This window comes from Triturus cristatus, chromosome 1_2 (assembly GCF_964204655.1).
Source record: "Triturus cristatus chromosome 1_2, aTriCri1.1, whole genome shotgun sequence".
Taxonomy (NCBI): Eukaryota; Metazoa; Chordata; class Amphibia; order Caudata; family Salamandridae; genus Triturus; species Triturus cristatus.
In genome coordinates, this window is record NC_140580.1 from 1,175,196,101 (window position 1) to 1,175,220,803 (window position 24,703).

General features: G+C 50.3%; 1 protein-coding gene across 2 annotated transcripts in view; it reads right to left on the reverse strand.

Annotated features, from left to right (window-relative positions):
* Positions 1-24,703, reverse strand: part of NUP188 (nucleoporin 188) — a 1,223,536-nt gene that overhangs the window by 707,364 nt on the left and 491,469 nt on the right. For both annotated transcript variants that reach the window (XM_085614037.1, XM_085614036.1), the window contains exon 21: positions 12,216-12,336. In XM_085614037.1, coding sequence (XP_085470163.1) covers positions 12,216-12,336 — 121 coding nt within the window. The remainder of the gene's footprint in view (positions 1-12,215; positions 12,337-24,703) is intronic.

Below are 24,703 nucleotides of genomic sequence, written 5' to 3' on the forward strand. Positions count from 1 at the left end.
TTGCCGCCTTTGTGAGCTGACCCAGCCATTTGCTGCTCCAACCAACTGGCCCCCACCACTTCTACCCCCCACACTGGGAGGGAGAATTGGCAGGAAAACCTCGATAGGAGGAGAGGTGTGTCCATCTTTGCCAACTCCACCCCTCGGGTGAAGGAGGCGAGGTGAAGCACAACTCTCAGTCCCTGCCATCTTGAAGATGAGGTGACCCAGCCAACGAGAGAGAGGCATATGCCCCTCCTCCCACTGAAGGGTGGCATAATAGGGGGTGTAACCACCCCAAGGAAGGGACCCATTGGTCCTAACCTTTACCTACCTGAAACATCCATAAATTTAGTATTTCGGAGCAATCCCGAACCTTCCCTCCTCAGACAAGCAAGAAGAAGGAGGACTGAAGACCCGTGCTGAAGGAAGAAGATGAGAAAACCAACTGCTTTGGCCCCAGCCCTACCGGCCTGTTCTGACCTCGACCTACTCCAGAGGAATCCTGGCGTGTCCTGCAGCCAGCAGCCCCCCAGAACCCGGAGGACCTGCTCTGCCTTCCCTGCAAAGACTTTGTCACCTGTGAGCACCGCACTTGCTCAAGAAGGATTAGTTACTTACCTGTAATCCTAGTTCTCATCCAGGGGATACTCATCAAAGTCATAATCTATGAATAATCCCCGCCCACGTGCGGGACCCTGGAGCATATAGAAAATACATATATATACATATGTGAAAACATATACATGCAGCCTAAAATGTTTCAAACATGGCAAAAATGCTGAAATTACATAGGTTTGCATTGTAGTACCCCTAACCCATAAGGAAAAAAGGAAGCACTAAACCAATTGTCACACAACAATGCTTTATTGCCATAAAGCAAACTTGTAATTGCAGGCACTTGCCTGTAGGCTGCAGTAGAGTATCAAGAAAACAAAGAAAACTGACACCTTGCCTTTAAGGCATTAGAGTAGGGGGACCGTGCCTTTAAGACCTGCAGGAGACCCCTTGCTCCCATGATGCATCACAGGTGACAGTTAGGTCAGTTCTTTTTTCCGGCTCCTTCTATGAGGATCCTGGAGCTTGAGCTCTTCAGTTTTTTGACAAAGTTTTTCTCTTCAGATTTTTTCAGAAAATTCGACGTTTTCTGGCTCCTGAAAGCTTATTCTGCTGGTTTTCTTAGTATATTCTAATTTCTTCCAGTCAGAATGCCTGCTTTATTCAGGAAATGCCCTTCCTGTGGCAATAAGATGGCACTGGCAGATCCACACTCTCGTGTGTATTGTGTGTCTTCCAACTTCACACAATCCTGACCAGTGCCCCCACTGCCAGAAATGTTCCAGGCGCACTCTGCGCGATAGAGAGCGCATAAAGCTGCATGCCCAGCTGGAGAAGGAAAGAAGCAGTCATGAAGGTGACCATTCATCCTTAAAACCCCCCTCTTCAGCTAGACGACTTCAGAAACGGCGACATACCACCTCTCCTGATCCCAGGAAGACCAAGATTCCAGGAGATTCGCCGTCGAAGTCACCGTCTAAAAGACCCAGGGCTTCTTCTGCGTCAAGAGATCCATCTCGACGTCGAGATTCTCCGCCGCATTCAAGTAAGTCGGCGTCGAGGCACAGCACTTTGGGCTCGAAGGCTGTTAGTCCGATGAGATCTGGACAGTCTCCGTCGACGTTGAGGCTTCCGTCGACGTCGAGACACTCTCCGCCGACCTCGAAGGGGTCAGCGTCGAGAGCTGCGACGACATATATCTCGCCGCAAGTGGGGCTATCGACGTCAAGGCATCATTCGACATTGAAGAGGTCAGCCTCAACTCGACGTCAAAGTCGGCAACTCGACGGCGAAGGTCGACATCAAAGTCGGCAACTCGACGGCGAATGTCGATGTCAAAGTCGGCAACTCGATGGCGAAGGTCGACGTCAAAGTCACCAGCTCGACGACGAAGAAAATCGGCGAAGTCTCCGCATCGCCGTAGGCGATCGGCATCGCGAGCAGTGCGGCATTCCCAGCAATCTGCACCGATGGTGACGCAAACATCATCGACGTCGAGACGTTCGACGTCGAGGGATAGAACTGCAGCGGCCACGGAGGAGATTAGAACCAGATCTAGATCTTCATCAGGGGATTGATCATCTTCTCCAGGTCTACATATAGTACAGATTTCTCCGGAGAAATCACCTAAGGCGACAGAGAAGTTTGTACTTTCACATCGCTGTTTGGAGAATGTGGGTACAGGTGGCTGCAGAAGTCCGGGCTCGGACTATTCTTGCACGTATTCGCCCTCCAGGATTTCTCCGCGTAGAAGCAAGTCTCCTCCTGGTAGGCCAAGGTCACCTTCTACACGCCGGTCACGATCCAGGGATCGTTCTTCCCCTCACAGAAGGCCGAGATCTCCTTCTAGACACAGATCACGGTCCAGGGCTCATCACAGTGACCGTCCCCACAAGAGGCGACGCACAAGATCACCCACCTGGTCTTCCTCCACGAGGTCCTCGGTCGGGGACTATTCCCCGACCTTTTCCTCCACTCAAAAGCAGCGCACATCAAATAAGTGAGGACCAAATTAAGGTCCCATTTTGGCTTAATAAAGGCTGTGGGTGTAAACAAGTGAACCAGCCCTTTTGGAAATCTATTTACAATAGGAGATTTAAAGAAAGAAGATTGGTTTGGCTGCCGCAAAAAAGCAGACAGAGCAGAAAGGTAACCCTTGAGAGTTCCCAAACCAGAGCCCTGTAGGGCAAGGGTCAGAATGAATAAAAGTACAGTAGAAAGAGGAGCAGAAAGAGGGCCAATAGACCTTTCTTTACAGTATAATACAAATTTCTGCCAACAGCAGGCCTATACCGACTTAGTGGAGGGCAGCCTGGCCGCCATAATAACATTACAGACCTCGGGAGGAAGATCAAAAGCCATCAACTCCCGCTGCTCAATCTCCACGCATGGAGGCGCAGGTTCGGGTGGAGAACCCTCCCCGGTTGCTGCGATAGAAGATCCTCCCGAAGGGGCGGCCTGATCATAGGATCTACACTCATGCTCAGAAGCTCTGGATACCAAACTCTCCTTGCCCAGTCCGACGCCACAAGAATGAATTGGGCACAGTCGCTCCTGATCTTCTTCAGAACCCTGGGCAGGAGTGGTATGGGACAAAGGCGTACAACAGGCCTGAGCACAACTTGTGACGAAACGCGTCGCCGAGCAAAAGCCACCTTGGAAACTCCAGCACGCAGTACAGCTGACATTGCGCGTTCTCTTCGAAGAAATCTAACCAAGGTTCTCCCCACTGCTGAAAGAGACCTTGCGTCACCTCTGATTGGAGACTCCATACATGATCCGCTAGGAATCAACGGTTGAGATCATCTGCCCTGGCGTTCAGAGAACCTGCCAGGTGTTGAACTACCTGGGTTATGCCCTGATGTTTCAGCCACGTCTAGAGACACAGAGCCTCACGACAAAGGGTCCATCACCCCACCCCGCCTTGCTTGTTGCAGTACCACATGGTGGTGGTGTTGTCCGGGAACACCTGCACCAACTTCCCTTTGACAGAGGGAAGAAATGCTTTGAATGCCAAGCGAATCGCTCGGAGCTCCAACACATTTATGTGGAGCCCCGATCTCCATCTCTCCCAAGTGGTCGCCCCATCCCAGAAGTGACGCATCCATCAAGATTGTGAGATCCGTATGGGGAAGGGAGAGAGGTCTGTCTTTGACCCAATCTCGGTTTGTTAACCACCACTGCAGATCCCTCGCAGTTCCTTCCGAGATCAGAACCATGTCGGCGAGATTCCCCTGATGCTGTGTCCATTGGAACTAAGTCCCACTGCAGAGCCCGCATACGCCATCTCGCGTGCCCTACCAACAGGATGCAGGAGGCAATGAGGCCCAACAGCCTCAGAGTCAACATCACCGAAATCCAGGATAGAGACTGAAATATCGAATTCATAACCTGAATATCCTGGACTCGCTGCTCGGGAGGATAAGTCCGAAACTGCACTGTGTCCAGAACAGCTCCGATGAAAGGGAGTGTCTGAGAAGAAGTCAGGTGTGACTTTGGCACATTTATAGAGAACCCCAGCGAATACAGGAGGTCCGCCGTAGTCTGAAGGTGGGAGACAACTGTCTGGGGTGAGGAAGCCTTCAACAGCCAGTCGTCGAGGTGGGGGGGGGGGGGGGGGGGAGACAAATCCCTAACCTGGGCAGATGAGCTGCAGCCACCGCCATCACCTTGGTGAACACCTGAGGGGCACTGGTAAGGCCGAAGGGGATCACAGTAAACTGAAAGCGCTCGTGGCCTACCTTGAACCATAGGTAACGCCTGTGGCCCGGCAGGATGGGAATGTGAAAATAGGCATCCTGCAGGTCCAGGGCTACCATCCAGTCTCCTTGGTCTATGGCAGACAATACTTGAGCCAATGTGAGCGCTTTCAGTTTCTCCTTTTTCAGGAAGAGATTGACGGTCCGAAGAGCCAAAATCCCTTGTTCTTCGGAATCAGAAAATAGTGGGAATAACAGCCACTGCCTACTTCTGAAACTGGAACCCTTTCTATAGCTCCACATGGAGTAGCTTTAAGTAATCCTCCGTCAGCCGTTCCTGACTTGGCAGAATAGTAGGAGGAAAAAAGGAAAGGAAGAGAATAGCCCTCCTGGACGATCTACAAGACCCACTTATTACATACTGTTATAGATCTTCAGCAGGGGAGATGACTAATTCTACCACCCACTGGAGTAGTGTGGTCCTGCAGAATCAGCCTAGGAGTGCTTGGAGGCTGCCGCTGCTGGGGGCAGTGTGGCGGACGACTTCTGACCTCCATTCCGAGGACGGAATGTACTGCGTCCACGTCCAGCTTGGGAGGTCTGACCTTAGGTTCAGTTTGTCCAACCTTCAGCTCAACCTTGGTTAACTGTGGCTCTGAGCAGCAAGACTTACACAAAGGAACAAGTGTAAAGTATTCAAACAGCACCAAAACAATTGAAGAAATCAACGAGACAAAAGAAACCTGACACTAATTTATAAAAATAGACTATTTTTATGAATTGTAGACACCACAAGGAAAAAGATCAACTGGAGGGTTCCAGAGCTATAGAATTTACAAGGTATAGTAAATCAAAGTATTTTACTCAACCGTGAACAAGAGCTGGAAAACTGAATGAATTTGGCACAAACACTTTTTCACCAAAAAGTTGGGCTAGTTGCATTGCGGTCTTTTATGAGTCACTTTAGGCGACAAACTCCAGTAGGGAGACAGACAAGGGACCAGCAAGGTCCTCACAATCAGTTACCTCTGTAGGTGAAGAAGTCTCCAGACAGCTACAGGCACTTTCTCCCCTTTGCAATGGATTCCTTGGAAGTGGTCCTGATGCAAGGGATGAAGGCTGCTGAAGATGCTCAAGGATTCTGTGGGTGCAATGTGATCCATGAATGCAGGTGAGGCTGTCCTGGTCACGGGACTGACGTCCCTCAAAGTCCTCTTAGTGCTAGTAGAAGTCCAGTCTCCACTAGGCTACCAGAATCCTGGTACGGCCGTCACAGCCAAGTCCTTCCCTGGGCAACAACTCTGCTTTAGGGTGACCAAGCTGCACTCTGTTGACTCTCCCAACATCAGTGAACTCAGGTGCAACTTTAAGAGTCGGATCTTGGTCCCTGGTGCTGCATAGCGGAGGTTTGCAGTAGTCTGATGATTCTGGGATAGCTGCTTGCCCAGCAGGCTTCTCAGCTGCTGTGGACCCATGCGGTGAACAAGCGGTCAAGCCAACTGAGCCTTGGAGTCTCTTTGATTTGGCTGGGCTCCGGAGATGAAGTCTCCACAAGAAGGACATAGCAGGTACAGTCCTCCTCCTTTGCTAGCCACCAGGTTCAGCTCACGCCGTTGCAGCTTTTCTTTGCCGATTCCACAGTGCAGCAGGGCAGTCCTCCTTCCAGTCCAGCCAAGATCTGAGCTCGGGGTGCCCTGTTTATGCTTAGAAAATGCTTTCTAGGTAGAATATGGTTGGTAGCCAATGCGCTACCAGGTTTCTTCCCTCTTGATGACCACTTCCTGGGAGGTGTGGCTTCTCTCTGTCCCGGGATGCACCACTCGGCCAACTCCCAACATGGCACAAACCATTTCTCAGCATCCAGAGCTCCCTAGACTAACCCAGAAGTGAGGCTACTAAGAGGGGTTACATGCCCCTGGAAAACTGGTTTGACGAATAGCTTCCCCTTCTGTAGGAAAGTAGGATCTGCTTTTTATGGTTACTCCCACTTTTTGCCAGGTGTTAAGCTGTTTCTGACTAGTCTGGCTGGAATCCTGCTAACCAGGACCCCAGCCTCAGTGCTTTCTCCCCTATATTGGACACGGTGAGTACTTAGATATACTCCAGATTGGCTACTGGCGTCCCCTTCTAAATCCCTGGTATATGGCACCGAGGGAATAGGTACACCAGGGGTCTCCCATGGACTCATGCATATATGATGCCACCCATGAGAGACCACTCAAATTGTGACTACAGGCCTGCCATAGCAACCTGTGCGAGTTGGTGCTAGCACCACTTACGACAGATATAAGCTTCCTTATATCAGAGGTCACTGCACTTAAAACCTATAAGTCACCCCTAAGGCAGGCCTTTCAATCCTGAAGGAAAGGTGCTTGGTTCCAAGTGTGAGGGTGCCCCTGCATGAGGGGGACACCCCTACAACCTTGAGTCCATTTTCTCAAGTTGCACGTGCATCAGCCATTACAATACAGAGTGGCCAGGTGTCATTACACGAACACCATCTCTAAACTGGCTGCAACGAACCCTGTTCTGTTTGGTATAAAACATGTTGGAATCATACCCCCACACCGTAGCCAGTGTGGGAGGCGTGATTCCATGTACTGTAAAGCTCCACAGGGAGGCCTTCAGTGCTCCCGGTACCAGTCTTCTAGAACCGGACAGCAAGCTCCAGGCTGAAGACTAGAGACGTTTCTGCCCTCCTGTTCCTGAGCCAAGCCCGAGCAGCGGGAATGCAGAACAATAGATATCCTGTCACAGGAAGGTGTGACCACCTCCCAGACAAGGTTTAGTGTATTGGGGCAGGGTGGAGGCGCTTGCCAGCGTCACCGAGACTGCTTGAAGGGCACATTGGATGCCCTCCATGCATACTGCAGTTCAAACCAGCTCAGGGAGCCGTTGGCTCCCACTCTGGCACGAAACTGGAAAACGTACATGGGAGTATCCTCCCCCCTGTCCAACCCCTCCTCTGGGAGGGACCCCTGACTCGTCTCAACTCCCACCTTAGGGTACTAAAGGGCCTTCCTGTGGGTAGGTCCCTCGATTCGTCGTGGGACAAGATTCAGATTGGACACCATTTCAACTGTCTGGGTACTCTAGACCTCGCTGGACTTCGCTCTGGCCCCAAGACTGCAACTGGGAAGATTTCGGCTGCTCCTGTTCTCATCGTTCTGTTAGTCAACTGCAACGTCTTTGCCCGTGCTCCATACAGACTCCTCACACGGCCTGTGGACATCAAAGACACCTGAAGGAATTTCCCTTGGAGTGAAGGAGTCACTCCCCTGCAGGCACCGTAACACAGCTGACCGGTCTGCCGATCCTGGGCTGCCCCAGACTCCAAAAGGGACACTGATTGAATAGTGCATTTCCGACTCCATGTGATAGTTCCCCCTATAGGCTGTTTATTATGTTCTCTGTCATTTGTGCCTCTGTCCAACATGGCCTCCGGAGGACCCCATCACCTCCCTCACAGAGGCTGTGTCCTCTTCCTATATCGATTTTCTTGAGTCTGTGGGAGGAGCGTATCATTCACGTGTCGAACGGCTCCTCTGTATTGGCCAGTTCTATTTAAACCCGCTGAGCACCTTATCCGATGCTCAGCTGATTTCATTATCGGGGGATTTCTTTCCCCGCACGCCACCGGATGGCCATGGCTGCCGCGGACCTTACAGCACTCCGGGTACGTTACTCTGTTTATATTCTGATATCCCCACGACAGGGGATTTGTTTGCCTTTAGCCTTTCGGTTTCTATTCTTCCTTTAACGGCCTTATAATGGCTACTCACACCATCGTGCTCTCACCCCCCCCCCCCCCCCCCCCCCAAATATTGCTGGATAGCATTTCCCTCCCCCTTATGTTATTTCCATACTGTGCAGACCGGAGTAGAGTGCGCTTTTAATCATTTTGTTTGACGCACTGCACGATGCCCCTCACAGCTATTTTCACCCATTTCCCCCCAGATCGACTCTTGGCTTCTAACCACAAAAAGGGGTTACTAATTTTGCGGCTTTCTGCACCATTTGAACATACCTTTATTGTACGCCAAAGATTACTTCTCATTGCAGTCGAGGCCACTTAGTTTTTCCTTGCAGTATTACACAAACGATTTTTCACAGACTGCTCTCACCTTTAATCTCCTGGCGAGTATAATGGCTCCCCAGTGTCTCTAGCCTAGAGTAGATGACTTGGATCCTGTTCTTCCCCTAACATCGGTACCAGTTTTGTGCTCTTTATCTCCTTCTTAGATGAACTTCAAATCCTATTGCACTTATACTCTTAAGTGCTGGCACTGCATGGAGCGTGGATTACCTCTTCGTAACTTGTTTATTCCATACTTGGTGCAACGTGGCATATATACCCGACTTCACCTCAGCTGGGTCTAGCTTTGCATCTTATTAAGCAGGATACCTTTCCTTAAAAACCCTATGACCCAGAGTTTTCCCTGTTACTTTTTGATTCAATATTTACAGATATTATCTCCATCCTTTTAGACCCCTGGGTATAATCTTCCTGTTTATCGATCTCTTGACCGCCGGTATTCGTTTTAGTGGGTTGAAAATCAGGTAGTTATGTCTGTTTCGCTGTTCTTCTTGGAATCCATCTACACTGCGATATTAAGTCTTTCCACTATGGGATCCTCGGGTGAAATCCTTTTAACCATTATTTTCTTTTTGACTGGTGTTTTCTTTGGATGTCATGTTTTATCACCTCTATCATTATGAGCCTGTAAAAGTTTCATTCTCCCCTTCCCATGTTCTGTATGTAGGAATTGCATTCTTGTGTATATATTTAGACGCTTTTCATAATATGTTTATTTAAATTCCATTATCCTTCCAGGCGCATCTTTTCTTGTGTCCCACACATGATCTGAAAGCCCTGGCGAAGGTGTGACCCATACACGGGTTAGACACCGAGATGCGTGTTGGCGCTGGAGAACCACGTGCCTCTGTTGTGTCCATCGTTTCTAATAAGAAGACCCTTGTACATTGACTGTATCAACCCCCTAAATCAAATGATGGCTGGATGTTTATCATGTATCTATAGGTTTAGTTCTAACTGACTTATGTATTGCAATGTTTATGCATTTTGTGTCTTTGTAATGTTTAATATTGTGAACTCATCATGAGGTCTTAGAGTGCATGAGTATGTTTGGGTTTGTGGCTGTTTGTGTGTATTGAGAGAGTGTATGTGTGGGACTATTCATACGTTTATCTATGTGGTACTTCCATGGTTACATGTCTTTATTAGAATTTTGATAAAATGTTATAAATAAAAAAAATATATTTTTCCAAAACATCCTCTTTCCTACTCTGTTTGGGGAAATTCCTCTGTTTGTATGGTAAGGTTTCAAACATATCAGTGACTTTTGAGCACTTTATAAGCAATTTTCAGGCAGTTTGGGTTTTTTCTGATTGTATTTGGACTGTTGCCCGGTCCAACCTGCCTGCTATTCGTATTCGGGGGCCCCCTCCTGAGTGACCGGACTTCAAAAGGCTCAGCAACACAGGTGGTAGCTCTGCTACTCCCTGAAGGCCTGACCTTCCTCTCACAGTGTTTGAGGCCAGTATCCCTCGTTGGAGCCACTACAACATAACTTCTGTGTACCGCATCTCTGCATCACTTAATTTCACGACGCAACCACAACAGTTGCGCCGACCGACTAGTACAAACAGGATCGCGTGTACCGAAAAGGTACAGACTACAAGTCTGTTGATGCTTTAAACTGATCCGTACAGACGCAGTCCGTTGGAATTGCTAGACTGTCATCTGCAGTATCGTGGTAGCCTCGGATGGAGCTACTGATTCGGCGGAACCGTGTCTTGCAAGACATTCCTACAAAGATTCTCCTGCATCTCTCGACGATGGCAGACCTCGTTTTCCTTGCCTCCGGGTCACTCCTGAGTGGCATAGACTCTGTGCCCTCTGCTTGCAGGTACTCCTCGACTTGAAACCCCCTTTGGGTTCCACGGAACTCTTTCACCTCCTTTGCCAGAGGCAACCTCCTGACTTCCTCCATTGTGTTCAACGGCAGTCTCCGAAGCCACTTTGCACCTGTGCCCCCGACTTCCTTGGTGTAGATATCCTGGTTCCAGGGTTATCCACTGGTTGGGTGGCTCATTGGGATCGGTCTTCCAATGCGTTTCATCAGGATCCACTGGGAAGGGTCCTACTTCCTTACAAAGGAAACTTACCCATTGATTTGAATTGCATCCCAATATTTTAGTATATGGTTTGGTCTCCCCCAGGCGACCACTGTGTATTGTGTGATACTTACCTGTTATCTATCACACATATTAAGTATATTGTGTTATATCTCAGGGTAGGAGATATTGTTATTTGTTAGTGAGTGCCATATAATAAATACCTGTTTTTATAAATACACTGTGTGGTTCTTTTTCGCTTAATCTATACCAATAAGATTACGGTCTGGTAAAATAAGCTGTTTTACACTCCTTCTGGACTAACCAGTAACACTGCTCTCCACAGCTACCTTAGAGAGATTTCTACAGTTGTCTAAGACCACTAAAATCACCATATGGTTTGTCTAGATTGATGCAGGCTGCTACGCTTACATAAGTGAGTACCATACACCAAGCCAGCCTCCTACACCTTCTTTATTCCTAGTGCCGGTATGTCTGCCTAAACAATACAGCAGCCCCTCTCCCAAGTGTTTCCCATTTGCCCTTCAAAGGCGGCTTCTCCTGAAGGAGGGAGGAAACACCTCTCTCCAGTGCAGGCTTCTATTGTCTCCTTTCCTGGGAGTTGTTAGTACATCTCCCCAAGAGGACACAAAGCTGACTGGAGGACGAACCCCCGTGGACAACAGTAAACAAGCACTGGAAAGCTCAGGCAACTAAAGAGGCGCATTCCAAAGGTGCACTGTGCACACGAGTAACATTAAATTCGATTTACCCATTGAATCAGATTTAAAGCACTGATTCTTTTGATACATTACAGTAACAACTTTAGTAGTCCCATTCAGAAGTTAGAAGAGCTGAGATGTCAGTCTGCAACTCTGTACTTGCCAATGGGGCTACTAGCCTTTCCACAGAAAAAAAGACCATTTAGGGATTTTACTAATATACTGAACCCTGTCTTGGGGATTGTGAGGCCTTAATTAAGGGTGACATATATATTAAAAAGGGAGCTTTGGGCTTTGCCATTACCTTAAATGGCAAAGTCAAGTTAGCAATTTTAAACTGCCTTTGCAGTCTGCAGTGGCAGAATGAGAACCAGGTTTTAACTTGTCATACTCGTGTGGCACAACAAGTGCTGCAGTCCACGAGAGACATGTCAGCTTACATGCCCTTGGTGCCCACTGGTACCATATACTAGGGACATATAAGTAGGTTGGGCCATGCCAAAATGGTAACAAGCCAATTAAAGATGCACCATTTTAAAGGTCAGAGCACACACACACTAAGCCATGTTTGGTAGAGCTCAGTGCATTTCAGAGCCATTACACCAGTACCTAGTAATCACAATGGGGGCATAAAGTGGGGGCAAAACTATAAGAAGCAGGTTTCCTAACAAAGATCACTACAGAATGGAGAAAAGTAGCAGAGAAGGACAGCTACGGGTTACAAAAGTAGCCAAAGAATATCAACAATAGACTCCAAAAAGGGCTACAGGAAACAAACTACAGGACTAGACGAGACCCCTTCAGAACCGGAAAAGGAGACCGAAACCAACAGAAGCTAAAAGGGAGTAACAATAGAAACAGAGCAGGGAAAAAGGAACAAAAGAAAGTTAAAGCAATGGAAAATGAACCTCAGGTAGGCAGCCATAGAACACGAAAACAAGCTAGAGAGAGACCTGCTGCACAGAGATAAATGCAGTGAAATCAAATGATTAAAAAAAACTGAGATCAGGGCTAACGGAACAGAAAATACAGGATGATAGCTACAGAAAGAGGTCAGTATTTGTAGAGGCTTGGAAATGGAACTAGACAAACTGATAAAGGCCTCAAGTTCTGTCCTCACCAATGCGTTCTCTCACTCCATGGGTGTTGTAGCGCCACTTGTGGTAGTTGGGTAGCATTTCTTTCAGTACAAAAAGGATGCAGGGTACCAACCCCTGACTCTGTGTATTACCAAGCTGTCCCTACAAAAACGAAAGAACAATGCACAAATGATGCTTTTTATTTCAGGTACCACATGTACATACCAGTCACATGCCATCAAGGGGCAGGATGGACACTTTGATTAACAATTTCAAACTCAAAACAGACCTCTATAGATTCATCAGGCTCCTTAAACGTAAGAATTGTTTTTATAATAAATCTGACGAACAAGTTACTTACTTTCGGTAACAATATATTGTAAGAAACATAGGTTAGTTATAGATTCCTTACCTTAGAATTACCCCCAGGCGTCAGACTGGATCCGGAAAGTTTTTCGTCAGCAGTACCCCTGCGCGTCGGAAGGTGGCCTCGGTCGACTCCGCGTTCGTACTCGGTGTCGTGATCGCCGGGATGACGTTGCGGTAGCTACATAGACGCCTACCTCACGCGCTGACGTCAGTTCTGTACACTACTTTCGTCGCCAGAAGCGCAGAGCCATGCAAGACACTGACCACTGGTCAACAAAACTAGGGCCCTGAAAGGAAATCCTTAACCCTGGAAGTCAGTGTGCAGTATGGGGAGGATGGGTGGGGCGGTAAGGAATCTATGACTAACCTATGTTTCTTACAGATATATCGTTACCGAAGGTAAGTAACTTGTTCATCTGTAAGAAACAGTTATAGATTGCTTACCTTAGAATAGATACCCCAGCAAAACCAACCCCGGAGGTAGGTCTGCGAACCAAGTTTACACCAGAAAGTTCTGGACAACAGAACGGCCAAATAAGCCGTCTCTCCAGACTTGGCTGTCTAGGCAATAGTGTTATGTGAACGTGTGCAGCGATGCCCCCGTAGCTGCCTGACAGATGTCATTTAGGGTGACTCCTCGCCCCAAAGCAGTAGATGCTGAAGTCGCCCTCATGGAATGGACACGCGGCCCCACTGGAGGCTCCTTCTTTGCCAAAGAGTATCAGGCTTTGATGCATAGAACAAACCACCTGGAGATGGTTCGTTTGCGCACGGCCCGACCTTTCTTAGCGCCCACGTAACCAACAAAGAGCCGATCATCCAGCCGGAATTGTTTGGTGCGATCCAGGTAGAAGGAAAGTGCACGTTTTGGATCCAGACGGTGGAGCCTCTCTTCCTCTTTGGAAGGATGCAGAAAGAAAGTGCGCAAAGTGATGGGTTCGCCAATGTGGAAAGAAGTAACCACCTTGGGAAGAAAAGAAGGTCTAGTTCTCTGCACGACCTTGTCCAGATGGACAGCCAGAAAGGGAGGCTTGGAAGAAAGCTTGTAGATCACTCACCCTGTGTGCACAAGATAGGTGTGGGAAGTCTGAGAGGACAGCTATGTAGTGGCTCAAAGGGAGCGCACATGAAGCAGGTAAGAACCAAGTTCAAGTCCCACTGAAGCATTACGAAGGGGACAGGAGGAAAAAGAGGAGTAGTGCCCTTAAGGAATCTATTTACAACAGGGGACTTGAAAAGAGAAGGCTAATCAGGAAGCCTAAGGAAGGCTGAAATGGCCGAGAGGTAGCTGTTTAGAGTGCCCAAAGCAGAGCCCTGCTGGGCCAAAGAAAGAAGGAACAAGAGAACCTCAGAAAGAGGGGCGAAAAGGGGATCCACAGCCTTTGCTACGCACCATGCCACAAATTTGTTCCATCTGCAGGAGTATACAGTCTTAGTGGAGGGACGCCTGGCTGGCAAAATAACATCTCAGACTTCGGGAGGCAGGTCAAACGACGTCAACTGCCGCCGCTCAATCTCCATGCAAGGAGGTGGAGACTGGACAGATTCGGGTGGAGGACCGTCCCCTGCTGCTGCAACAGAAGATCCTCCTGAAGAGGCAGTCTGATCGGAGGATCGATGGCCATGTTGAGCAGCTCAGGATACCAGACTCTTTGTGCCCAAACCGGAGCCACAAGAATGATTTGGGCTCGGTCGTGCTTGGTCTTCTTCAGCACTCTGGACAGAAGTGGTATAGGCAGAAACGCGTATAGAAGACCGCAACTCCACTAGCGATGAAAAGCGTCACCTAGCGAGTGCCGCCTTGGACATTCCAACGGGCAGAACTGCTGACATTGCGCGTTCTCTTCGGTGGCGAATAGATCTAACCAAGGCTCTCCCCACTGCTGAAAGAGACCTTACACTAACTCCGAGTGAAGACGCCATTCGTGATCCATCATGCACCTGTGGCTGAGTTTGTCTGCCCTGGCAGTCAGAGAACCTGCCAGGTGTTGAGCCACCAAGGAAATGCCTTGATGTTACAGCCATGTCTAGAGGCAAAGGGCCTCCTATAGGGTCCACGATCCTACCCCGCCATGTTTGTTGCAATACCACATGGCGGTTATGTTGTCCGTGAACACCTGCACTACTCTTTCCCAGACAGAGGGAAGGAATGCCTTCAGTGTAAGGCGAATGGCCCGGAGTCTCGAAGGGGAGGAAGTAGCCCCTTCGGACTATCTGCAAAACCCACCTGTCTGAAGTGATGGTGCGCCAGTGGGGGAGGTGATGGCGAATCCTGCCGCCCACTGGGATTTGATGGGCCTGAAAGGCCGGACTAGGAGGGTTTGGAGGCTGCAGCAGAGGGGGAGTTGGTGGGCTGACCCGTCCGCTGGCCAAGATTGTCCAGCTTCTTGGATTCCCTTTCCGGTGGAGCGGTAGGGACGGCGCTTTTGGAGGTTGAGGTTTGGACCACCAAGCTCTCCGGGGTGGGGTGTTGGGAGAGGAAAGTGGGGGAGCCGGGCGGTGGCTTCGGGCGATCATCCTGTCCACGGGAGCCCCAGTGTTGGGCCTGGACCACATGCCTAAAATGACGTCAGTGAGGGCCTCATTTTACGGAAGCACGGGCTCCGAAGAGCTCGCTGCCAGTTGAAGCACCTCAGTCAGGAGGTTAGTCCTGATAGTCACCGTAAGAAGCTCGAGGTTGAGAGCCTCCACCGCCCTACGCAACACCAGAGCGTGTGACGCTCCCTCCTCCGTAGCCATGGTAGGAGGAGACAACATGCCAAGGTCAGTTCCACTCTCCAGTCCTGTTCAGAACCAAGCTGGTCAGTTAAAGGGTCACCTGACCCCTCCCAGTCCTCCTTATCTTCCTCTGGTTGCCACTGTGGTTGGAAAGGGGCCCCAGAAGTGAACAGGGGCACAAAAACCCCACCCGGCGCCGGATCCGGCGTTGGTCCAGCCCCGTGTCCACGTCGGGAAGGAGGCTGGGGTCGACGCCGGCCGGGGATGACCGGCGTCGGGCACGGTAGTGGTGCCGTCGGAAGTGGCGCCGGTGGAGGCGTTATGAAGTCAACCAGTGCCGATCTGGATCCAGGCCTGAATCCAAGGGGGGCCTGCAGTACCGGGGCCGGAGCCACCGGCAGCGAAGACCTAGGCCCCCCTAACCGAGTCCGCGGGGCCCGAAGGCAGGGTCGGTCCGCCCAAAGATGGCATGCATCGCCTCGTAGAATGTACAAAGCCGGGTGCGGAGCCGCGGGAGTGGCAAGTTCCACACGCCTCGTCGGATCGGCCGATCAGCGAGGAGAAGTCGAAGACCGACGATGCCTCTTCGACGACTTCTTATGTTTCGACTTACCTGACCCCGAGTGCGAAGACTTTGAGCCGGAATGACGATTACTCCGCAACCGGTCCCTTGACCTCCATCTGGACCGGGACCTCGATCGACGCGGATCCGACTGCTGGTGTTCGAGCAGCTTTCGGGACAGCTCCGGCAAAGCCTTCGGCGTCAAAAACTGGCAGTCGGAGCACGACTTGGGGTCATGGTCGCGCTCCAGGCAGAAAAGATGGCCGTGTGTAACAGCTCGGAATACCAGACTCTTCATGCCCAATCCGGCGCCACAAGAATGACTTGGGCCTGGCCGTGCTTGATGATCTTCATTACTCTGGGCAGAAGTGGTATAGGCGGAAAGGCGTATAGAAGACAGCAACTCCACTTGCGTCGAAAAGCGCGGCCTAGCGAGTGTTGCCTTGGAAATTCCAACGCGCAGAACTGCTCACATAGCGCATTCTCTTCAATGGCGAATAGATCTATCCAAGGCTCTCCCCCTGCAGAAAGAGACCTTGCACCACCTCCGAGCGAAGACGCCATTTGTGATCCATCATGCACCTGTGTGATTGTCTGGCCTGGCATTCAGTGAACCTGCCAGGTGTTGAACTACCAGGGATATGCACTGATGTTCCAGCCATGTCCAGAGAAGGAAAGCCTCTTGACATAGGGTCCATGACCCCACCCTGCCTTGTTTGTTGCAGTACCACATGGTGGTGGTGTTTTCCGTGAACACCTGCACTACTCTTCCCTGGACAGAGGGAAGGAATGCTTTTAGCGCAAGACAGATAACCCAGAGCTCCAGGAGGTTGATGTGGAGCCCGGACCACTGTGAACTTCGGTTGGGGAAGGGAGTGATCTGCCGTTGACCCAATCCTGGTTCGTTAGCCACCACTGCAATTGTCAGCAGTGCTTTCCAAGATCTGATCGCAATCAGACAGATTCCCCTGATGTTATGCCCACTGGACCTTCAGGTCCCACTGCAGAGCCTGCATGTGCCACCTGGCATGATCTACCAGCAGGATGCAGGAGGCCTTGAGGCCCAGCAGCCCCACGGTAATTCTGACAAAACCCAGGACAGAGGCTAAAAGATCAGAATCATAGACCGAATATCCCGGACTCACTGCTAAGGAGGATAAGCCCGAAACTGCGTTGTGTCCAGAACCGCTCCGATGAAAAGGAGCTTCTGAGAGGGAGTCGGGTGCGCCGGCCTGTGGCCATGGGTGGGACGTGGTGAGACACCTCTTCCGTAGCCAAGAAAGAAGCGAAAAGCAGACTGCGCAGGGTTGGTGGAGAGGCCCGAGGACTTGACCGTAGCCCGCGAGTCCTTGATGGGCTCTAGCCCGTTGTCTGCCTTATCGCCGAACAGGCATCGGCCATCAAAGGGCATGTGAATACGAGCGGGTTGGACATCGCCGGAAAAAACAGTCGTCCTCAACCAGGCGTAGCATCGAAGGGCTACCGACGTGGAAATTGTCCTGCCTAGCGAGTCGGTGGTATCCAGCCCACAGCGGATGGTAAACTTTGCTGCGTCTCTCCCTTTGGCCACTGCATGGGAGAGAACAGCCCAGGCCTCCTCCGGGCACTGGGGCAGCACTTGCGCTACCGTATACTACACGGAGTAGATGTAACGGCCCAACAGACATGCGGTGTTTACCGACCGCAGTCCCAAGCTGGAGGAAGAAAACATCTTCTTCCCAAGATGGTCCAGCCTTTTGGATTCCCTATCAGGTGGCGCGGTAGGGAATGCGTGGATTCCCTATCAGGTGGCGCGGTAGGGAATGCGCCGATGGAGGTGGAGGCTTGGACCACCCAGCTCTCAGGGGTGGGGTGATGGGAGACGAAAGAGGGGTTGCCCGGAGCTGGGAGGTGGCGTCGGGCAAGCATCCTATACACAGGAGCCCCGGTGTTGGGCCTGGACCAGGTGCCCAAAAGTATGTCAGTGAGGGCTTCATTAAATGGGAGCAGGGGCTCCGTAGAGATCGCTGCTGGTTGAAACACCTCTGTCAGGTTAGTCCTGACTGCCACCGTAGGTAGCTCGAGACTGAGATCCTCGGCAGCCCTATGCAACACCACGGTGTAAGACGTTCCCTCCTCCGTAGCCACAGTAAGAGTAGACAACATGCCATGGTCTGGTGAGGTATCCAAACCACTGGCTTCCCCCAGTTGCTCTCTCCAGTCCAGTTCATATCCCAACTGGTCAGTCAGAGGGTCTCCAGACCCCTCCCAGTCCTCCTCACACCCCTCTGGCTGCCAATCTGGTCTAAAAGAGCCAGGGTAGAATACGGCGTCGGTTCGGCTCCGTGGCTATATCAGGATGGAGGCTGGGGTCGACGCCGGCTGGGGACACAACCGGCGTCTGCTGCAGACGTGTTGCCGGTGGATTCGGCACCAGGGCAAGTGTATCTGGCTCCGATCCAGATCCAGGCCTGGATCCAAGAGGACCCTGCGTTGCCGGAGCTGCCAGCGTCGAAGGCCCAGGGCCCCACAGCTGAGTCCGCGGGGACGGAAGGCGCACCGGCAGAGTTGGGCTGCCCAAAAATGGCATGCATCGCTTCATAAAATTGGCGAAGCTGGGCAGGGGTGCTCCGGGTCCGTGAAGGGAGAGAAACCCGGTGTCGACCCTTCGGGGTCTGCACGCGGATCTGCAGTAGGGGCACCACCCGCATTCCTCATCCTTTGGCCTATGGCAGGGAGAAGTCGAAGAGCGACAATGCTTCGACTTCTTGTGTTTCAACTTACCTGACCCCGAGTGCGGAGACTTGGAAGAAGAGTGCTGATGATCATGATTCCGCGACCGGTCCCTCAAGCTCCCACGAGACAGGGACCTCGAGCGGTGCAAAGCAGACTACCGGGCCTCGAGAAGTTTTAGGGACCGCTCCTGCTGTTAAACGCCAGAGTGGAACGATGTCAGTGCAGAGCTGCACGACACCACCTATTGGTGTGCAGGAGTACTGCTTTTCAATTTTCTGATCTAGTCTGACTCCTAGGGGAATATTTACAAGGCGAGGAATCTATGGTTAGAAGTATCCATCAGAAGCACCAGACACCACAACTCTAGTTGAGGCAGGGACAGGACACTGCCACAGTCCAATTACGATTGAGCTGCCAACACTGTAGATCGTGTGCAGTTTTCTCTGAATCTGAATGTTATTTGACAAATTTCCTTGGTGCTGAGCTCATTGGAACCTCAGATTCCACTCCAGAGCTCTCATATGCCACTTAGTGTAGTTGACAATGTAGATGCCGGAGGCTAAAAGGCCAAGAGGCCTCAGAGATGCTCCCTCAGAGATTCAGGTCACGGCTTAAACATCAGGATCAGAGCTCGAATGTCCAAGACTTGTTGCAACGGATGGAAGGCCCAATAAAGGAAGCCTCTGCAAAGGAGTTGAGTGCAACTCTAGGTCGTGAATCCTGACAATGTCAGAAGGTTCGCCATCATCTGGAGGTGGTCTACGACTAACTGTGGCACACCGGCCCTTCAAACGCCAGTCATTGAGGTAGGGGAAACTGGCATTTTTGACCTCCAAAGAAATGAGTTACTTACCTGTAACTCTAGTGTTGATATCTTTCGTATATCCAAATGCTTGTATCATTCAAAGTTAGCAGGCTGGAAATTCCACGAAACATTAAATAGAATTAAAATGGCCATAGGCCCAGGTAATAGTGTTTGTTTAGAAGCACATCTGCCTCATTTGAAGCAACCGGAACTCCAGTTAATGAGGTGGAAATGAATGCTCCCCTAGAGGCCTCAATAGCTCAGACTCAAAACACAAGTGTGAGAAGAGAATATAGTAAATGAGTCTCTGGCCGAGGAAGAGCGAGGTTCACGTGTGAATATATGAAAGATGCTAACGCTATAGAACTAGAGTTACAGGTAACTAATTTCTTCTCCAGCATTCATCTTTTATATATTCACATGCTAGAATCAGAATAGCAAGGATTACATAATTATTATAATAAATAATAATATAATACTTTTTAAGAAAGGAGGCTCATCTTTATTGAAACATGTGACGGAGGACTGCCTGTCCCATTGCAGTGGTGCTCTGTGAACGTGTCTGCTCCTCCAGGTACCTGTACGGCAGATGTTTGGGAAGGGTACAAGGACCTAGAGTTCAACACTCATATTCAAGCTCCTGACTGATTGTGCCCTCACTAGTCCTTGGAGCAGACGCTTGGCCTTGTTGTGACAGAAAGTAATGCATGCGGATGCTTGGCTTCGCTGAGGCGAAAGGTGGTGCAAGCTGAGAGACAACCTGCTATTCCCTGTTTGGTAAGCAGTTGACCCTTTAAAGATACAAACAGCTGGTCTGATGAACGAATGTCTTTCTTGTACGTATAGAACCTATTGTATCTGCCTACGTCTAAAGAGTGCAGTGAACCTTCTGCTGACAATGCTGGATTTGGGAAGAATGAACATAGTAGGACAGCTTCATTTAGGGTTGCTTCACAAAATTACTTTGTCCCTTGCGAACCGGAGAAAGGGATATTGGACGGCGAATGCCTGCATTTCGCCTACCCTCCTTGCTGATGTAAGCGCTAGGAGAGTGGCTGTCTTCCAAGTGATTCAATTTAGTTCTGGTATGATCATGCCAGAGAAATGAGGATCTGGATTCAGTTATCAGCCTTTGACTTCCTCCGTACATTGGGGATCAGCAGAAATTGAGTAAAGATGTATGCCAAAACGCGAAACCATCTGAAGGAAATGGCATTGCCCATAGTGTGAGAAAGTGGGTTTCTGTTGCAGTAATTCCCACCCCCCCCCCCCCCCCCCCCCCCGCCTGGTTTTTTGTTGCCAGACTACGAATGCTCTTTGACGATGTGCTCTGGGGCCCTGCCAATCAGGACCCAAGGGCCTGTGTTCTTTTCCCAAAACAAAACCCAATTGGCAACTCTGGCCACAGGTAGGTCCCTGGTAAATGGTACCCCATGTACCCAGGGCACTGTAACCAGAGAAGGTTCCTAAGGGCTGCAGCACCAATTGTGCCACCCTGAGGGGCCCTGTACCTTTTCACGAACACACTGACTTGCAGGCTGCGTTTCTTGGAGTAGATCAAAAGTGAAGAGTCGACATGGCACACATCCCTGTGTGCCATGCCTACCAACCACTGCCCTGTCCTAGGGTCAGTCATCCCTCTAGCTGGGTGCACTATGCCAGTGGTGAGGGCACAAAGGCATGAGCCCTGTGCCCCTACAGTGTCTGACTCCATTCTCAGACATTGTAAGTGCAGTGTACCATTAAAGAGTATACGGTGCTGTGAGGTTGTCATTACGAATTCCACAGTACCATGATGGATATATTGAAGTCTGGGAAGTTTGGTATCAAACTTCTCAGCACATTGTACCCACACTGATGCCAGTGTGGGTTTCAAGGTAAACCGCATGACAGAGGGCATTTTAGAAATGCCCCCTGAACTCGACCCACAACCAGTGTCTCGACTGAGTGGCTGCTTAGGCTGCCACCCACCAGACATGTTGCTGGACCCCTGGGCCGAGAGCCATCCGCTCTCGAGGACCTGCAACAATGCACATCCTGGGACGAGGTGCTAGGTCCCCTCCCCCAGGATGGGCAGGGGAAGCTTGAAAGGCCTGCCGCCTTTGTGAGCTTCTCCAGACCACTTGCTGTACTCAGCAACTGGTCCCCACTGGCTCTACCCCCCCACTTTGGGCAGGAGAACCAGCGGGAAAAACAAGTGAGGAAGAGAGGTGTGCCCACCTCTGCCAACTCCACCCCTAAGGTGGGGGAGGCGAGGTGAAGCACAACCTTGAGTCCTCGCCATCTTGAGGATGGGGGGGGGGGGGCAGCCAACCAGGGACAGGCTCCTGCCCCCCTCCCACTGGAGAGTGGCAGAATAGGGGGTGTACCCACCCCAGGGAAGGGACCCATTGGTCCCTACCCTTTATCTACCTGTAACACCCCTACATTTAGTATTTAGGAGCACCCTGAACCTTCCTTCCTCAGATCCAGCAAACACAAGAAAAGAAGAAGGTCGAAAAGCCGTGCAGATCTAACAAGAGGACGACGCCCACTGACTTGGCCACAGCCCTACAGGCCAGTCTCGCCTCAAACCTGCTCCTGCGAAATCCCGGCGTGTCCAGCAACCTCAAAAACCCCGGAGGACCTACCTGCCTTCACTTTCCAAGCTGTTTCTCTCGTGAACACCGGACGTGTTTAAACTGCAGCTTCTGGTGCCAGCCAGGAACCGCGTATCCCGCACACTCTGCACCCGCCGAATCAGGCCGAGCTCGAGTGGACAAATACCACGAGGAGGCCTCCCCGGCCACCCTGGCCCGAGATCCGGCGACCCCTGACCTGCCTTAAGCCTCCTGACGACGCCTGCACACTCAATCCAGAAGACCCACCCCCCCCCCCCCCCACCGTGACCAGAGCAGGTAAGAAAATCCGATGTCCCACGGCACCACTGCACACGACGCCCCACGGCCTTGTGTGGCCAATCCAGCAGGGCCTAACCAACCATCAACATCCCAAATGACCCCTCGAAGTGGTGGTCACTCCTGGAGGATACTTGTCCCCGAGCCTGCAGTGTTTCTTTGTCCCGGAGAATCTCCATTGAAATCAACAGGGCACCCGACCTCAAAACAGCACCCTGCACCCGGCCGCCCTAGTGCCGCTGAGGGTGCCCCTTTGGTGCTAACTTGGTCCCCAACTTCCCCTGAGCTTAACCCTAGGAGCTTTGCTCCCACAGCCCTGTGGCCTGCTTGCAAGCAGCCACCAACCGGAGTCCCCCTATCCCCCATAGGATAACATTGGGCTTCAACACTCTGCACCCGGCCGCCCTAGTGTCACTGGGGGTGCAACAACAGTGCATCACTGACCCTGGGAGACACCTGAGTCTTGCCCGAGAACCCTAACTTCAAAGACCGAATACTTACCTCGAAACCGATATCCTGTTTTTCTCATAGGATAACATTGACACTTTTTCTCCCAAAAAGATTTGAAATGTAGACTTTTGAAAACTAAGAATATTCCTTAAAAATCTCACACATAACCTAACTGAATTTTCTCAACTGTTTGCAGGAAAGGTCCCAGTGCTGAACCCAGGTGTCCAGCACTGAGTAAGAAAAGTAACTAAAAAGTAACTTACCTGTGAATTGAATTTCCTTCCATAGGATAACATTGGGGGTTCTTTGTGAAAAAGTTGTGTGTCAACTTTTGAAATACAAGAATATTCTTTAAAAATTGTACAAACTACAAAACATAATTACTTACCTGTTTTAAGTAGATGTCCCAGTGCTGAATCTAGGAGTCCAGCACTGGATTACAAAAGAAACGCAAAAGTAACTTACCTGCAATTTACAGTAAAAGCCTATGTATTTCAATGTCTGGTCCAAAAAGTTTTTAAGTGTGGACTTTTGAAATCTGAAAATATTTTTTAAAAATCGTACAAACTACGAATACGTAATTACTTACCTGTTTTAAGTAAATGTCCCAGTGCTGACCCTAGGAGTCCAGCATTGGATTACAAGAGGAACACAGAAGTAGTTTTACCTGCATTTACTTTAAAAAGCCATTCATGTCAATGTGCTGCATCTACTAAGAATTGCGACCTACGGCATCCCCCGTCAATCAAATCAAGTACAATCTTCGTTGCTTTTTAAAACTGTTGACAGCAAGTAACTTATTACTGAAAAGAATTGAATGCTTAGCTCCATCAGGCGTGCTTGGTTCTAATAAAATAACAGTATATCTTTTTATACAAACACAATTGGCCTAGAGTTCAGTCCTTGAGTGTGTGAATTCATTTGCTGACTGAGTGTGTACAACAAATGCTTTACACTGTCCTCTGATACTGCCTTACTGCTCGACCAAGCTACCCCTTTAGAGAGTAAGGCTATATCTAACTTTAACCTCTGCCTACCTCTGTTGACCCTTGGACTCTATACACACTGTACCTCACTTTGGTGCAGTATAAATAGAGCCAGTTTCTTACACATGGTCCCTGGTTGAGAAAATCTACTGGCCTGGCACCTCCATTTTCTGTCCCGAGGGAGCGTGAGCTGACACCGCTTTTAAGCAATGCAGTAGCGTGCTCCTAGTGGAGCTCCCACTCTTGATAGTCTAGTCGTAGACTGACCGCATCTGCTTGATCTTTGTAGCGCCCTGATAGATGTTCCATGGCAATGGCAACTCTGTGCAAAATGGCCCAATCCCATAGCTGTTGCACCTCTTCCGAGAGAGGAAGGGATTGTGTTCTTCCCTAATTTGATATGTAAAACACTGACTTTGCATTGTTTGTACTGATGAGGGCTGCTAGCATTGAGAGGAATGCTCTTAGGCCCAGTCTTATGACTCTGAGCCCAAAAACGTAGCTCTGTGGCGCTTACTGGAGGTACCTAGTGGTCTAGTTTGACCCTAGGGACCCTTAGGATTCAAGGGGACTTAATCTCTCAACTTAGAACAGCCACAGGGCGTGTTTACACAGTGGTGAAGGGAGGGGATGGGGCCTGAGGTGACGTGTGCAAACACGCACTATGGCACGTTTTAAATTGGGGATATAACTTTCCTTCAATACTGAGGGCCCCTGGGGGCTAACTAGCCCACCAAGTGCTTCCAGTAAGCGCCACTGAGCTGCATTGCAGAGAGGTGGTCCAGGCCGTGCCACTTTTTACACCTCTCTGCAACGCAGCTCTGTGGCACTTACTGGAGGTACCTAGTGGGCTAGTTGGACCCTAGGGACCCTCAGGATTCAAATGAACTTAATCTCCCAACTAAAAACGAACACAGGGCGTGTTTACACAGTGGTGAAGGGAGGGGACAGGGCCTGAGTTAACGTGTGCAAAAACGCCCTGTGGCCTGTTCTAAGAGGTAGTTTTAATCCCCCTGCCCTATTATAT